This window comes from Centruroides sculpturatus, unplaced genomic scaffold (genome assembly GCF_000671375.1).
Source record: "Centruroides sculpturatus isolate CEXI.00-Female unplaced genomic scaffold, Cexi_2.0 scaffold800, whole genome shotgun sequence".
NCBI lineage: Eukaryota > Metazoa > Arthropoda > Arachnida > Scorpiones > Buthidae > Centruroides > Centruroides sculpturatus.
This window is the reverse complement of record NW_019385047.1, coordinates 44,119-62,576: the sequence shown is the minus strand read 5'-3', so window position 1 is coordinate 62,576 and position 18,458 is coordinate 44,119. Positions and strand designations below refer to the sequence as shown.

The following is an 18,458-nucleotide window of genomic DNA, read 5'->3' as shown; positions in this document are numbered from 1 at the left end:
TACCTAATTTATATATAATTAATATATAATTATATGTACAGTACCTAATTTATATATAATTTATATATAATACTAAACAGACGATAGCAAACTCAATTTAGCCGCTCCGTAGCGTGGCACAGGGTCGGAGGAAAGTAGTTCGGCTGCTCATCCACTATTGGTCCAGACTCTATCAATCTTGTCGCGAAACGACGTTATAGGAGGTACGTTATACGAAAGTTGCTACAATTTTTTCGCTACGTTATAGGAATTGTCGTTATAGGAACGTATGTTATAGGGGGGTCGACTGTATTCACACTAGAGCTGTTCCATAGAATGACAGTTATCAGCAAGTTGCAAGTAGCATAGCAACTTGCTAATAGCTGAAAAACTGAAGAAGACCGAAAAATATGGTAAAAAACGTTTGTATTTCAATTAAATATTTTACTGGTCACTTAAAGGTTGTTATGAGTCTATAGTTATATTAACCATAAAGGCTCAGAATATCTATCTAATGCTTGGTGCTCATTCTTCAATAACCCTACAAATCAATTATATGTAAATAAGACATAGATGTAAGGAATAAATAATGGTTCACTGTATTTGTATTTTTAATTTTATTATTTATATACATATTAATATATAATGGTTTAATATATTTATGTATACACAATTACAATGTTTAAAAAAATAATTTATAATTAATGTCATGGAAAATTTAAAACATTCCATGTTGAAATTTGAATTTGTAAAACTTCAAACCTGAAGCAGGTTTATAAAATAAACTGAAAACATTTGTTATACTAATTCTGCTTGCAGGAGATATATAAGGTGTGGACTTTATTACTAAATAACAGTTTTCCAGCTGTAATCTTGAAATATGCAGTTGACATAAATCTATACTAATTGACTTATGTGATTTTTTTTTTACAAATAAAGAATAAAAAACTGCTATTGTACAATCTTAGTAATCTGACATACATGAAAGTAAACAGTGTTAGGTGAGATAGTCAGATTATTGGAAGTAATATAAATTCAATGGCACATAAATTAATTTGACAGTGCTGAATCAACTGTTAATGATGCAGTAAAACATTATTTGATAAAAACATCTGAGTATGCTACTGTCACCAATACTCAATGTTGATAAGTTGATGGATTTCCACTAAATTTAGTGGGAAATTGAAGGAATTTTGGGAAATTTGGTGGGAGGTGCAGTATTTTTGATGGCTGATTTTTATGTTTGTACAATATTTTGTTATAAAATATTGCATTTTTTTTGATTAGCCAAACAATCTTTAATATTGGATTACTGAACTTGTTGAACTGACAAAGAGCCACAGGATTACTGAGATTGTATTATACGAGGGGGGACCCAGAAAAAAACTGAACTGAGAGCATGCTGTCATTCATAGACGTAGTAGAGAGTTCTCCTATTACATGGGGTTAGTAGAGACCTTCACGAAACAGCTGTGCAAACGGTGTCAGTTTGTAGGTTTACATTTGAGCGTAGTGTTGTGTTTCTCTTACTGTTATTTTGTTCCACTTGCAAAGTTCTGGGCATCCTTCAACATCTTGAAATGATGAAAACATTGAAAAAATCTGCCAAAAGAGTGTTAAGACGTCTGCAAGAGGATGTGCGAAGGAAATGCCCGGAACTTTTGCGATCAGGTGACTGGTTCCTTCATTACGATAATGCCCCTGCACACACGGCCTTACAAGTGATTCACTATTTGGCCTCTCGGGATGGACTGTCATTCCCCACCCTTCGTTTTCACCAGACCTAGCCCCGTGCGACTTTTTTCTGTTTCCGAGATTGAAGAAAAATCTAAAAGGGAAGCGTTTTGATGATGTGGAGGCAGTAAAAACAGCTTCCCTAAGGGCACTGGACGATATCAAGGTTGAAGAGTTCCAGAGATGCTTCAAACAGTGGGGAAAAAGACTTGAAAAGTGCATCGTATCTAATGGAGAGTACTTTGAAGGTGACTGAAGAAATTTTGTAAAAAAGTTAATAAATAAAGTTTTTATACAGAAAATCCGATTTATTTATTTATTTTTTTTTGGGTCCCCCCACGTACTTTATTCTACAAAAATTACAGGTTGAGCAATATTAGTTTAGCAAACATTTCAATTTTACTTTTAAAACATGTGATCCCTATACAGTGAAATGTCAGTACAATGAAATTGGGGACCATCAAAATACTAAAATTTTGTTATATTGAAACACAGTCAAAAATGGAAGGATAAAAGATATTCATTGATAATATAAAAAAATTGCTTACATTTTGAAATAAGAAAGTTTTTAAAAAACCATTTGTCTGTTAATATTTATATGAACCAAATTTCACATTTTCAGAATGTAAGTTATATTAAATTAAGATAAAAATTAATCTGTAATAAAAAATTATCAAAAAATATCAAGATTGAACAACTAAATTAACAATATAGTAGTATCAATTAGTTTGAATCCTTCCTCTTTAATTGTCATTTTTGCTCAAAGCCATCATTTTCTGGGAAAAGAAGTCTAATTTTTGTGTGTTATTTCTTTAATCAAAGTTTTTTTGATAAAATCCAGTATTGTGACACAGCATTCCAGTAGGCCATCAGGCACATCTTTTTGTTTAATTCCTTTTTCACATGATCTAATATTGTGACTCCACCCTTTTCTGAGTAAATAAAAGACATTTGTTTGAATAAATTTTCTTTTATTTTAAAAGCAAAGTATCTTTCATCAGAAGCTACAACATTTGCCCATCTGTCAGGCAACAAATGGATTCCATGAAGGAAGAAGTTTTGTTGTTTTGAAGCAATCCAATCATCAACCCAATTTTGGATAGCCTCATAAGAACTGAACTGCTTTCCAGAAAGGTTGCTCTGCATGGATCAAAACAAATGGTAATCTAAAGGAGTGAATATGGCGGGTGGGATGATACATACTAGTGAAGTGCTTCTGGAGTTTTCTTGACTGATCTTGCAACATGTTTGACATGATCTTGCAACAAGCATTATGTTGGAAAATAACCTTGTCATGTCTTTTGGAATATTCTGGACATTTTTGCTTCAATGCTTTGTTCAATTTGATTAACTGTTTGTAATGTTCAGCATTATCTGACTCGGTTCAGCTCATATTATACTACATCTTTTGGTCCTACCAGATACATAACATAACCTTACTTCCATGAATATTCTGTTTCGACATTGATGGACCTGGTTCACCTGGATGCATCCATGCCTTTGGTTGTTTAGGATTGTCAAAGTGAATCCATTTTTCATCTCCAGTAACCATTCAGTACAAAAAAACCTTTTCTTTTTTTCTCTGAAGCAATAATTCACATTTTTTCGACATTCAATGTTCCTTTCAATTCATATGGGATCCAATTTCCGTGCTTTTGAACCATTCCCATTGCATATAGACGTTGGGAAATGCATGGTTGGATAACATTTAATGCAGCAGCCAATTCCAATTGTGTTTGGTAAGGATCTTCATACAGTAATGCTTCCAATTTTTCATCTTGAAATTGTTTTGGTGGTTTTCCATGCTCTTTGTCATGTGTATCAAAATCATTATTTTTAAACCATTGAAATCACTCTTTGCAAGTTGTATTTGATGGAGAATGGTCACCATAAATTTTCAACAGTAAATGGTATGTTTCTGCTGCAGTTTTCTTTGCAATAAAATAATGAAGTAAAACTTCCTGCAAATGCTGTTTTTTTTTTTTTTTTTGGTACATAACTTGACATTTTTAATGAGGTAAAAATAATTATTGTTTACACTTTAAACAGATGTCATATACTTATTTTTTAAAGAATGCTGTCAAACCTTTCAAATAAAAGTGTTTCCAGATTCAGTTGCATGAAAGCAGTTCTACTAATGCAGTCTATTAAAAAAGGGCAGAGTCATATTTATACATCCAATATTTTATTATTCTCTTCCAAAGAAAACTGCTTTTGTTTTTTGTCGTTCTCCATGTTTTCTCACAAACTTAATTAAAAAGAAATAAACTGTTGAGTAATAACATCTAAATGAAATAATAACTAAGGATTAAAATTAATGTTGCCAGACTGTTTGACGTAACATTCATTAGTTACTAATAATGAATGATTTATACATTTATAGATTTCATTATAATGAAACTATTCTTTCATAATGGACAGAATTTTTATTATGTTAAACTGAAATTTTCATTATAATGGTATTTGTTAAATTGAAACATTTTTGCACTAAGCTGAATAGGAAATTGGTGAGGAATTCAAGATACATTCGTTATACTGAAAATTTCATTAAACTGGCATTTGTTATACTGACATTTCCCTGTATTTTGCCAAATTTTTTTCATTAATGGAGTAGTGTCTTGGCTAAGCATAAGCTTAAAATGATTTTGTGGCTATTGTCATATTATTATTTTTCTATCAAAAATTTCCCCCGAACCTCCAACATATTCTGCACTTTTGGTGATACATAACCATACCAACATATAATCTATACTACTATATTCCCCTACACTGGCAAAGAGGTTTTGAATAACATGATATTTAATCAATATGTAGTGTATAATGGATCATGGGTAAATGTTCTGTTTTTACCCCATTTCATTTCCATTAGTAGTTCTTTAAAATATGGTTATGAAATAAATAAAACAGATACTTGTGAATTTGATAAAAATTACCAGGACCAGTAAGTTAAAGTTACAAAATTTAAGAAAAATTCTTAAAAGTAGACAATACATAGTGTGTTCTAAGGGCAAAGGGACAAAGTTAGAAGACGCTTTTTTATATATTGTCTACTTTTAAGAATTTTTCTTAAATTTTGTTTAACACACGTGATAAGTTCAGACAAAAGAAATGCTATTTGATAAGTTTGTAATTGCAAGTTAAAATCAACAAACAACATGTATTATTGCATGATCCACACCTGTGTGTTTAAATGTCAATTTAAACACACATAATGTGTGGGTTAATCTCACAAAATTAGGGTAATTCAAATTAAAATATATAACTAATCAGCCAGCAAGTTTGTATAGTACAGTATAACTAATATCACATTTGGATGAAAGGCAGAAATTGAACATTTGCATTCTAGTCTGAATTGATGCTTTATTCCATAATTTTCTAAATTATTTAATTACGTGAAGTTTTTACTTTTTTCCTTTATTCTTTTTTCAACATACTCTAAAAGGCATTTTTTCTTATCCACACTTCTTAATACTTCTTCTTTTGTAATTCTTTCAATCCAGCTTATTTTGTATTTTCTTTTGTATACATCCCAAGAGAACCTGTCAGCTAAGCTGCAGACCAGCCAGTTTTGCCAGACCAACTGTTGTATGAGCAGATAAGATTCTCCTATCAAAAGGAGACTGAGTAAAATTTAAAAATTAAACAAAACACCAAAAACTGTTTTAAGTTTTTGAGTGTTAATAAATATTTTAATAGTGAACAACATAAATAAATGCTATTTCTGTAACAATGTTTGTTAATAAGTTAATTAAAATTATTTATTAATATTAGTCTTATTTAGCCAATTTCTATATGATATTTAAAAACTAAGATATTAACATTAATTATCTTTATGTAGCTATATCAACAACAATTAAAATTGAAAAGAAAAACAAAGAATCAGGAGCATCTGGAGATGAGCAGCAAGACAAAGAGAATCATGATAATAGACAGAGTAAGTTTATTGTAATTAATTTCAACTTTTAAATATTGATTCATCTAGAAATTTATAAAGGCATTGCTCATAAATATGGCAGGTTAGGTTTTAGACTATCACTATAATGTGAATTAAAGCCTTTTTTCACTTGTTAGTTCATATAAAAGCTTAAAAACAAATAACTACTCACCACACCACACTAACTTAAAAAATTACACACAGTGTGGTAACATGAAAAAATGTCGAAAAACTTTTTTGACATTTTTATATGTTACCACACTATAAATTGGTTCTGTGTGCGTAATTTTAAGCTTAACAAGTAAAATGGCAAAACCATATTTGGGACAAGACTATGTCTCGGAGACGGAATCACTTTGATGCTCAAAACAGGTCTCATTCTCATTCTCCTATCTTCTTTGATATCGCTGCTTTTGAGCGCAATCGTTCAAACTTCGCTGGCTACGACCACAAGATCATCCACGATGCATCTTTGATGAAATTAACCTATCTAATTTCAAAATTTCTCTCCATTGCGTGTCAGTCCGGGTTGAATTTTTGTTGATGTGTAACAAAAAGGTCCCGTTTTTGAAAAAATAATCATGGCTATTGTATTGTCCGAAATTATTTTTTTATTTTGCACAAACAATATACAGTTTAACCCAATTATAATGTCATCGAATGTAACGACAACCCTAATATAATGTCAAATTTTTATCAGTCCTACGATTTTACTATACTAGATAATGTTAAAAAAAATCCACTTGTAATGACATAAAACTGTTTTAACGTCATATTTGAATCACTCCTAAATTTACAGAATTAGATTACAAATTTTATTTAACATAGAAGAAACTACGTGTTTGATCCTAAGGTCAGAGTTCACTTCTTAGAATGACTTCGGGTGGTATTCTCCCCTACCTGACTTTGGTAGGGTGAGGTGGCTGTTTTGCCTGTTTGTAGAAGAGGGCCGCCATTTTGTATTTTATTTTGACTTGATTCTCGGTTCCCCAACTACCTACGAGTCTGAACTTTTTTTATGCGCAAATGATTTGGGCACCTAATACTCTGTGCCAAATATCAACTCTTGACATGTACTTCTTCATACCTCTATGCTGGTAAGAACATAGGGCAGTACAATTTTATAAACGAGACAGAATTAAAAAAAGATACCAAAGTAAAAATAATTAGGGGAGTATTCATGTTTTCTTTAAGAGCAAGACAAGTACTGAAAACAATAAATATGAATACAGATGTATACAAAATATCACACTAGGCTATGTCTTGCTTCTGCTACATACTAGCTAAATACAAGTGTGAGAAGCTGCAGTGATGAGTTGATTACTCTTATCACTTGTGTGTGGCATCGGGCTGGTTACTCCCACTCACCTTGTCACTGGATGGCAATAGAATTTCTTATTTGGTTCCTGGATCATAAGACCCTGTCATCATCAGGGTCCTGATACCAGTTAAGAAATAACACATCTTAACTCGCAATTATCAATTACTATCTTTAACAAAGCATTAAAATAGGAGGGTTTGTATTGTCTTATCGAGTGGAGGACGGGTCTCAGATACATCGACAGGATGATCTGTCTTTGAAAGAACTGATATTGATACCAGTTAAACAAACAACAAATTTAATATTATAAATGAATTGATGATTATATACAAACTAATACAATTAGACTATATATATATATATATCAGATAATATCGCGAAAGGGATAAAATATATACAGTATCTAACTACCTATACCTATACCAAGAGAGAGTTTACAAGGGGTTTGAACATATTATTGATATTCGAACAGTCTTCGGCTTGAGTCATTCAACGAGGTAACAGTGAGGAGAATTCTTCCCTCTGGAAGGTCAAACTTGATGGAGACAGTCAAGAGCTGGGAGCCGAGAGGATTGATGGACTGAAGCTTGACCCACTAGCTTCCGTCCTGAGATCGGAATTTCTGTCCTTTTTATCTTCTAATCCCCTCCAATTGGGAGGATCAGTCTTTTGTATGTGATGGAATATAACCATTGCATCTCACAGGCAGCTGTGGGACATACTTGCACATGTATCATTAGCTGGCAAGATAAGATTTCTTCATGGGAAATAGATATTGGATGGAAGGTTTATTTCCCTTTGTATCCATTTCTCACAAACATGTAAAATGGTTTGTGTAGTTTTCACACATACAAACAGCTTAATTGTGTTAATTATTAAATGAAGGTTAGAGAAAATTTCCAACCTTAAAGAAAGACACTTGCACTGTCTCTAGCTTCTCACACAAGTGTATTGGTAGTAGTCTTACTCGATGTGTTGTCACAATGCACATCTGACTACCCCTTCTCATGATGCAAAATCCATCTTGGCCCCATGGTGGCACAGTTTAAATCAGGGGTGTCCAACCCGCGGGCCGCATGCGGCCCAAAGGAAGTTTGAATGCGGCCCAATAAACGTGTACACAAAACCGAAAATTTTTAAAATTATTTATTTATTTATTTCAACTGCATCAACTCAAAAAAGAAGTTTCACAAAGCCGTAAACCTTTATACATATTTTAATTTTTAGTGAAAAAGAAATATTTTCAAATACTTAGAAATGTGTGATGAGGAAGGTATACTAAATAAAGCTGGAGTTGGCTCTCAAAGGAGTATAGACTCAAATTCAGGGGAAAGGAGAAAAAGACCTAAAGATAAAAAGTAATGAGAAAAGTTAAATAGACCTCCTGTTATGCAATATGGACCTTTAATTTCCAACCTTTCTCACTTCTTTATCTTTTGTCCTCTTTCTCCTTTCCCCGCATTGAGTCTATAATTCTTTGAGTCTCAACTCCAGCTTTTTATAGTATTCCTTCCAGCGTTGCAAGATTCGGTTACTTTGCGCCAAATTTGGCTACCCTTTTATTAGTTTGATGTAAAAAATATCAGTTGGCACATTGGCTACTTTTTGGGCTACATATTATTTATAAATATATTAGTTGAATAAAAATGCACTTTAAAATGTTGTCTTGTCGCTTTTTATTAATTAGAGACCCAAATAAAACAAATATTTGTGTTTTTCAAATAAATTTTTGTTTGTCTCCTTTATAATAAATGAATTTATTTATTTCTAAATAAAAATTGAAAGTGTCTGTAAAAGCAATTTTTAAAAATATTCTTTTTTGTGGTAAACTTTTAATACTTATTACTATAATCTAGACATGTTAATACTTAAATATACTTGTATATTTAAGGATCGGGTCAAAATATACTTGTGGCCCAAAACTCCATGACTTCTTCCAATGTGGCCCAGAGAAACAGAAAGGTTGGACACCCCTGGTTTAAATTATAAAGTTATATAACATCTCAAAATTAGTACAAAGCATTTTTTTCTAGTTAAAATACTCAAAAGAGAAGTAGCTGGACATTAAATAATGAGTGATTGAAATTGATTTAAAAGAATAGTGTTATTATGTTTTAGTGATTGGAATGTTTTAGTTTTTGAAATATAGAATCCTTTTAGAATACTGTAAACTGTGTGCAGTCAGTTGCCTTGAGTATGTGAGGGGTCATGCAGGGAAGCCTCATGCAGTTTCTCCTCACTTATTATTTGACAGTATTCAGCTGCTTGAGTATTTTAACAGGACAACAAATGTTTCGTACTAATTTTGAGAAGCTCTATGACTTTATAATTTAAACTATGCTGTTATCTTCCATAGAAGCTATTGCTGATGAGAAGTAGGGGTGCATTTTGATTATGCCATTGAATATCCCACTACTGATTACCTATATTTTCATGCACTGTATTTAGCTAATATCTAGCAGAAGCAAGAGAGCCTGATGTAGTGTTTTTGTTTACACCATGCATAATTGAAAAGCATGTATCAATAGATTTTTTTAAAGTGAATTGCCTTAACTTAAGATATGCCTGTACAATATTTTACTGTAGGCATGTAATATTATTTTAAAACATAAGTTAAATATTCTTGAATTTTAATCTATTATATGCTAATTCATATAAAAATATATCAAAACTTATTCTGAATATCTTGGTATTTGAATAATCATAAGAACAGCATTTAGCTATTTACTAAAGTTCAAATTGTTTTAAAAATGACAACCCACGAAAACCTTTTTAACGAGTGTTATGTCACTATTAAATTCCACAAGTACTTTCGACCTCCACCGAGGTCTGCTTCAGGTGGTGACTGTCCGTGTTTCGACCTGACCGTCGTAACGATGTTGCCAACGATGTACATAAATAAACGTGCGCGTCGGGTTTCACCCCTCCGACCGCCGTTGCTCGAACTCCTCGAATAAATACTTCCACGCCTGTGCAAGTGTTTCCCCATCCCTGTAGTTGATGCAGTTGCCCCCCATGATAGCTTTGTGAATCTCCCAGGTCTCCAGGTGACGGATGTGATCAGCGCGGAACGCGGGTCTGATAAGTTTGGTGTTCCGGAAGTCTGCCCTTATTTCAGGGTCGGTGACATAGGTCGCTAAGGCAGTGGTGTGCCTTTTATGCTTAATATCAGCCTGGTGTTCCCGTATTCGTTTCTGTGTTGATCGGATGGTGGAGCCAATGTAAACTAAGTCTCTATTGAATCTGTCGTCCCGTACGGGAATGGAGTAAACACCTGGGGCCCTGGTGAGATCCATTGCGTCCTTCGCGTTGCGCAGCAAGTCGTAAAGCGTGCCGGTTCTTAAGTACGCGATTTTGGTGCGGCTGATGCTAGCGATTTCTCTGTATAGGGGGTCTAGATGCCGGTTGAAGCGGACGACCGCACGTCTCTCGTTCCCATCCGCCTGACGGTTGTCGTCCGGCGGTGGGGGGGGCAGTCCCTGCGGCCTGGGGGGCGGCGGGCGCATGCCCGTGCTAAACCGCGGACCAAGGCTTTAGTATAACCATGTTCCTCGGCAATTTTTTCTATGCGTCGGATCTCCGACCATGCGTCGCGCACATGTGCACCACCGCCGGACGACAACCGTCAGGCGGATGGGAACGAGAGACGCGCGGTCGTCCGCTTCAACCGGCATCTAGACCCCTATACAGAGAGATCGCTAGCATCAGCCGCACCAAAATCGTGTACTTAAGAACCGGCACGCTTTACGACTTGCTGCGCAACGCGAAGGACACAATGGATCTCACCAGGGTCCCAGGTGTTTACTCCATTCCCGTACGGGACGACAGATTCAATAGAGACTTAGTTTACATTGGCTCCACCATCCGATCAACACAGAAACGAATACGGGAACACCAGGCTGATATTAAGCATAAAAGGCACACCACTGCCTTAGCGACCTATGTCACCGACCCTGAAATAAGGGCAGACTTCCGGAACACCAAACTTATCAGACCCGCGTTCCGCGCTGATCACATCCGTCACCTGGAGACCTGGGAGATTCACAAAGCTATCATGGGGGGCAACTGCATCAACTACAGGGATGGGGAAACACTTGCACAGGCGTGGAAGTATTTATTCGAGGAGTTCGAGCAACGGCGGTCGGAGGGGTGAAACCCGACGCGCACGTTTATTTATGTACATCGTTGGCAACATCGTTACGACGGTCAGGTCGAAACACGGACAGTCACCACCTGAAGCAGACCTCGGTGGAGGTCGAAAGTACTTGTGGAATTTAATAGTGACATAACACTCGTTAAAAAGGTTTTCGTGGGTTGTTATTAGAAAACACAGTGTTAAGTTGTTGGAAGTCGTTTATTGTTTTAAAAATATTTTCACTTTATTAAGGTCTTATATAAAAATTGTATTTGTAAACAGACTAAATTATCTTATTCAATATTGTGTGAGATAAATTAGAAATATTTTCAATTTAATGAAAAAAGCATAATGAAAACAGTAATGGTACTCTTTATGGAAACATTTCTGATCCAAACCAAGAAATTATAAATCTGAAATTTAAGCTACAAATTTCTCAAGATAAAATAAGAAATTTGGAGCAAATATATAATTCAACAATAGAAATAGTAGGAGTATCTGTACTTCACAAAGAAGACTTAATTGACATAACTGATAAAATAATGACTCAGGTGGATAATAATTTTGACAGAAGGTCAAAATTATTATCCACCTGACACGTTCATCAAGCTGATTTAGGTCGGAATAATCAAAACATGGCAACTGAACCAGCACATCCAATAATAGTAACACTTGCAAACTCCACCATAAAGCAGAAAATTATTAACAATATCAAAGAAAAGAAACTATGTATTACTACAAATAAGTATGGTATAGTAAATGAAGAACACAATATTTACTTAAATGAACACTTGTCACCTTATAACAGAAACTTATTTTACAGGACTAGGCTCCTGGAAAAGCAAAAAAAACTAACAAATACATGGATTAGCAACAGTAATATATATAAAATTATTGATTCATCGCCAATCTGCATTCAATACAATCCATACAACAAATTGTCAGCTTATACCCATAATGGAATATCTGTTAGGACATAACAAGATAAGAGATTTCACAAAGAAAGGCTTGTACATTTTTCACTGCAATGTCAGAAGTTTAAATAACAAATTTTTAGAAATTATGAACATAATACAAGAATACAATTGTAAATTCAGAATACTAGCAATGGCCAAAACATGGACTAATGAACAAAACCCTTCACCAAAGATGCATGATTACCAACAAGAAAAAATCAAGTGACCCCCCCAAATGAACATGGAGGAATTGTCTCATACATCAACAAAATTCTAAATTATGAATTAATTTTGGATTTAACTTTCATGGAAAACTATATAGACATAATGATAACCTTTAACAAATATATATTGGTGACTGTTTACCGCTCCCCCAGCAACAAACTTCAACAGTCTTTTCAACCTTCTTCAAATAGTGATCTCATATAAAAATAACTGCAAATATAAAAACAATAAATCGTTAATAATTGGCAATCTCAATATTGATTTACTCAGATGACTCGATCAGTACCAGTGATTTAATTCATTTTTGTCTGGTAGAAAATCTTACCACTTTAGCAGATTTATTAAAGCCCATTAGATTTAACAACCAAACTCACTCATTATGAGACAAAGGGCTAACTAATATTTGTGAAGCTAAATTCTTGATTCACCAATACCTAGTCTCAGACCATCTTCCTCTATCTGTGTCTTTATTCCCAATAAAGACACAGATAAAGGTGGAAGAGTAACTATAAAATGATGTAAAATTTATAATTCCTCAATCAAATTATTACAGAATGCTTTACTTTCCTGTTTCTCTTGGAATTATTATTACACAAATGATTTTTCCGTGGATGAACTAGCAGATTATTTTCTATCTATGTTGTTAATTTTTATTGATAAATACCTCTAACAAACTAAATTATAGCATGATCATACCATATACAAAATTAAAGGGTCTAAAAGTGAAATTGAAAACTATCGACCAATCGTTATCATCTCTGGTTAAATCATAGAGAAAATCTTCCACAAAAATCTCTGGAAATTTATAATTACAGTCGACCCCCCCTATAACACTATTGATTTTTCCATTTTATATGAATTCCATGTTGTACGAGTCACTTAGATTTTACAAATATGTGTGCCGGGCTGTGAACGACTCATGTACAGTAATACCCCGAACTTACGCAATAGGTGGGACTGAGCAGTAACCGCGTAAGTCGAATTCGCATAAGTCGGGGTATAATTTCACATATAAATACACACATATAATTTTTAATTGGGGTCGGAAACTAAAGAAAACAATAATTTAGAAAAAAATGTTTAATAAAATCTTAGATAATACATATGTATAACAAATTAGACCTATATTATTTTACAATTTTTCACATTTACTTGATTATTACGCCATAATTTTAACATTGTTTCCATCTCAGCGATAATACTGTGACATTTACGAATGATGCTTGAATGTAAAGATTGAGCATTTTTTCACAGCTTCGAGAATTTTTTCTTTGCCTTTTATAATTGTTCTGACCGACAATTCCGGTAGATCAAACTTCTTTGCCAATTCACAAATTTTCATTTTTGTATCAAAGTCTTTAATAATGGGTACGTTCGTAGTTAAACGCGTTAGTAACGAATCATTTGAAAAGTCTAACGAAATAGGAATAACGATGACGTCATTCTCGTTTAACTCGTTCGACTTTACGAACATACCCAATGTTAACTTTACATTCCAAAGATAAAGTTTTTCTTTTCTTGTTTGATGCAGAAGAATTAGTTCTACTTCGTTTGGATGACATAGTAGAGTCTCTCGAGTCTCCGTAGATATAACAAACACAGAAATAAATAACACAAAATAAATTGTAGCTATGTGTGGATTCTGCGCGACACTTCCAAACATGTAAGTCGAACAATAGTGTGGGGGGAGTGAGTAATTGAGGGTTGCATGGCGCTCAAACAAAAGACAAATCGACGAGATTTGAAAATCGCATAACTCCGGGTTCACATAAGTCGGGGTATTACTGTATTTGTAAAATCTAAGTGGCTCATAGAACATGGAATTCATATAAAACGGAAAAATCAACAGTGTTATAGGGGGGTCGACTGTATTTTAAATGTGATTCATTGACATCAATACACGTACAAATAAAACTTCTCTACAATAGATGCATTGCTACATTTTAATTAATTAAACAGGAAGTCACAGATAAATTAGATAAATCTCTTTTAGTTATAGCATTATTTTTAGATTTATCCAAAGCTTTTGACAATGTGGACCTATGGATTTTTGAAAGAAAACTTTTTAAAATTGGTCTACGAGGATCTCCTTTACAATGGATAATATCATATTTATCAAATCGTGAATATCACATAAAACTCAATAATATATGCTCAAATGGGTTTTTACCTGGAATTCCTCAGGGATCAATACTAGCACTTTTTAATATTTACTTGTATTTATTTGAAGATATTGCTCAAAGTTAATATTATTGCATATGCAGATAACATTGTTCTAATACTGTACACTCCAATGATAACCTTCAGGCAGCACAACATGAATAATGTTCTATCCAGATTAACTACTTATGAGTTCAAATATGTTAAAAGTAAACACAAATAAAATGAAATATCTCTGTTTTGTAAATAAAAATGGAAAAAAATGTTGATATGGAACAAATTCAAGTAGAAATAAATGAAAAGAAGACAGACAGAGTAAACAATATAAAATATCTCAGAATACTGGTAAACAACAAACTCAGGTACAACAGACACAGCAACAGTCTTCATTAAACTTTCTAAGTTTACAGGAATAATAAGGGAAACACAAGACTTTTTTAAATATAAATACTGTAAAACATCTCTATCACACATGTATTGAACCAAAAATTCAATATGGTATTGTTATCTGGGAACTGCAACCAACTATATTGTAAACAGACTGCAAATACAGCAAAATCGACTTATGTGAACCATATATAAACGGAATTGCTATGAAACAATCTCCACTTATTACCATCAAGAAAAAATAGACAACATATAAACTTTACATGCAAAATGAACCCTACTTTTTTAGTTTCAGACTTAAAGATTAAAATGAACAACTATCATCATCTTGATATAATGGAAAAAACTACAGCCTTTGACAAAACTATAACTATTTAAAACACACTACAAAACTCTCAACAGGACAGTCTGCTCTGTTTTCCAGAAGATAAAATATTGGAATTTGCTAAACAAAGAAATACAGGAAATAACCAATCAAAAGAAGTTCAAAACGATATGAAAAAATCCTCTTGGTCAAATTTTTATAAGCTAAATAGAAAAGACAGAAGAAAAAAAGTTAATGAAATTGAAGTATTTGGGCTGTAAACGATTTTTTTCTAAAAAAAAAAAAAATGCAGTTGTTATTGCAAATTGATAAACAAATGAATTATGAAGTCTGTGATGTCAAAACCCAAGGATCAACTAAAGGAAAGCACAATTCCAAGTATTGGTCAATATAATTTTATGCTTTAAATGATCAATGATTATAGTTAAAATTTTTCATTCCATGTAAAAAATTTATAGTAAAACCTGTTTAAAATGGAATATGAGAGACATTGTTTCTCCTTCAATATAAGTGATTCATATTTCAAAGCCATGTTGAAAATACCAAATGTGTCTGTGATAGAGGAAAAATCTGCATTAAAAATTTATAATGCACTTGGAATAAATTTTAATGATTTGAACTTTAGCTGCTTTTTACATTTAAAAATTCCACTATATTCAAGCTATATTGTATAATTGGTAATCAAAAGATTCTTCCATTTCCATATTCTGTTTATTGTTTAAATCAGAGGTGTCCAACCCCTGCAAGGTCCAAAGCAAGTTCCAATGAGGCCCAGTAAACGTGTAAACAAAACCGACAAATGTTTTAATTTTTTTATTATTTATTTATTTCAACGGCATAAACTTAAAAAAAGAAGTTTCACAAAGTCATAAACCTTTATTCATGTTTTATTTTTGAGTGGAAAAGAAATATTTTTAAATACTTGGAGATGTGTGAATGAGGAAGGATTACTAAATAAAGCTGAAGTTGTGACTCAGAGAATTATAGACCCAAATTTGGAAAAAGGAGGAAAAGGTGAGAAAGGACAAAAGATAAAAAGTAGTGAGAAAAGTTAAATAGATCTTTTGTTATGCAAGTATTGACTTTTAATTTTCCAACCTTTCTCACTTCTTTATCTTTTCTCCTTTCTCTCCTTTCCCTGAATTTGGGTCTACAATCCTTTGAGTCACAACTCCAGCTTTATTTAGTATTTCTTCCAACGTTGCAAGATTTGGCTACATTGTGCCAAATGTGGCTACTTTTTTTGTTTGACGTAGAAATTATCATTTGGTGCATTGGCTACTTCTTGGGCTACATATTATTTATAAATATATTAGTTGAATAAAAATGCACTTTAAAATGTTTCGTCGCTTTTTATTAATTAGAGACCCAAATAAAACAAATATTTGTGTTTTTCAAATAAATTTTTGTTTGTCTCCTTTATGAATTTATCAATTTCTAAGTAAAAATTGTCTGTAGAAGTAATTTTTTAAAATATCCTTTTTCGTGTTAAAGATTTAATACTTATTATTATAATCTAGATGTGTTAATCCTTAAACATACTTGTATATTGGGCCACAAGTATATATTATATATACTTGTGGCCCAAAACTCCTTGACTTCTTCCAATGTGGCCCAGAGAAACAAAAAGGTTGGACACCCCTGGTTTAAATGAATAGAGATTTGTGGCTTATAATAGTAGTTTACAAAAAAAATTATTCTGATCTGAGATTTATTTTCTGTTTAGGCAGGTTTCTGCTTTAGAAAGAGTTTTACTGTACATGAATTGATACTCTCTTAGAAGTCAGTTTATTACTTAAAACTTTAAACTTAATAACAGCATTAAAAATAAAATGTCAAAAGCAAATAACAGCTGCCAATTGAATAATAAAACATTTAAAATAATTTAACTTATAAACATTCTAATTATAGATTAATTCAAAGTTAACAATCAACATTTTTTGCATTGAACACAAAAAATAAGTGGAACATAAACTGACTGACAACTTAAAAATTATTAGCTTTGTCTTATTGATGATATAAATATGAAGTCACTTATTAACAGCGAACTAAATATATGATGATATTAAGTACATTGTTAATATAATTCTTTATAAAATATTTTGATTTAAAATTAATATTATAAAATATGTTTCAGTACATAATAGACTTTTTTAATATAGATGTGAGGAAATATTTTAATAAAGATTTAAATTAAATATATTACTTAATCTAAAATAATTTTCTTTCAGTTTTAGCATTTGGATGGACATCAGAAGAATTGTCTCAATTAATTTCAAATCTTACAATTTGTTTACCCAAATATGACAATGTTAAATACAGCACATTAATTGAAAAATTAGATTGGGAAAAAGTTCGGTTTGGCAATTATTCTGCATCGGAATGCAAAGAAAAATGGATGCAAATTATGACAAAAGTAAGATGTTATTAAATAATTAAAAATGAATTAGTGTTTTAACAAAATATTATACCTATAACATTAAATGAAGTAAATGAAATTATAAATAGAAATTTAAGCAATTTTTTTTTTATCTTAATCATTTGTTGTTAGAGAATTGTTAGTGGAATGAAACATTAAAAAATCTGTACATTCTACCATATTATGTAATAGTAAAATTCATATATGGGTTTTTTTTAATATAAAAGTAAACTGATTTATCTAATTTTAAATTTCAAATGACAAAATTATATAGTAGAATCATCTTATAGTAATTATTGATATTATCATCAGGACATTTAATGTTATCAGAATTAACAAGTTTCAAAAAATATCTGTGGTCAAATTTTTCTCATTCTAAGCAGAATTTGATCACAGATAACTTTTATCATCAGGTAAGTAGGCTTCTTTTATTTTTTCTATTTTCCACCATCAGTCTCAGTAGTATGGTAATTGATGTACAATTGTTATCAGTCTTAATCAGTGCTTTAAATATTAATTTTTTAATTTATTTACTGAAAGTATAGTAGTTTAAATTGATATTTTTTTCTTCAGTTATACATCTACTGTTGTTAAAAGCAGTAGGCAAATAACACTGGATAACTACTATTGAAGATTTATTAATTACAATTATTAAATTCTGTCTTTTTTAATTATTTTAATGTAACTTTAAATGATGTAAAAAAATGATTTTTATTTATGATTAAATTCACTAAGGCATAGAAAGAGACAAGTGATATATCACAATAAATCTTTTATACTCATAATTTTTAATCTGAAATGGTTGTGCTCATTCATTTTGTTTGTGTTTTGGATAACCAAAACAGCATTGGTCCACATTACCTTGGATAATTGGAGTTCTACT

The 18,458-nt window shown here is 32.1% G+C and overlaps 1 protein-coding gene across 1 annotated transcript in view; it reads left to right on the top strand.

The window, feature by feature from the left end:
• The window catches only part of LOC111633876 (nucleolar transcription factor 1-like), an 83,202-nt gene that overhangs the window by 24,972 nt on the left and 39,772 nt on the right, over positions 1 to 18,458 (top strand). Inside the window, exons 2-3 of the mRNA XM_023378512.1 lie at positions 5,552 to 5,647; positions 17,388 to 17,572. Coding sequence (XP_023234280.1) covers positions 5,552 to 5,647; positions 17,388 to 17,572 — 281 coding nt within the window. The remainder of the gene's footprint in view (positions 1 to 5,551; positions 5,648 to 17,387; positions 17,573 to 18,458) is intronic.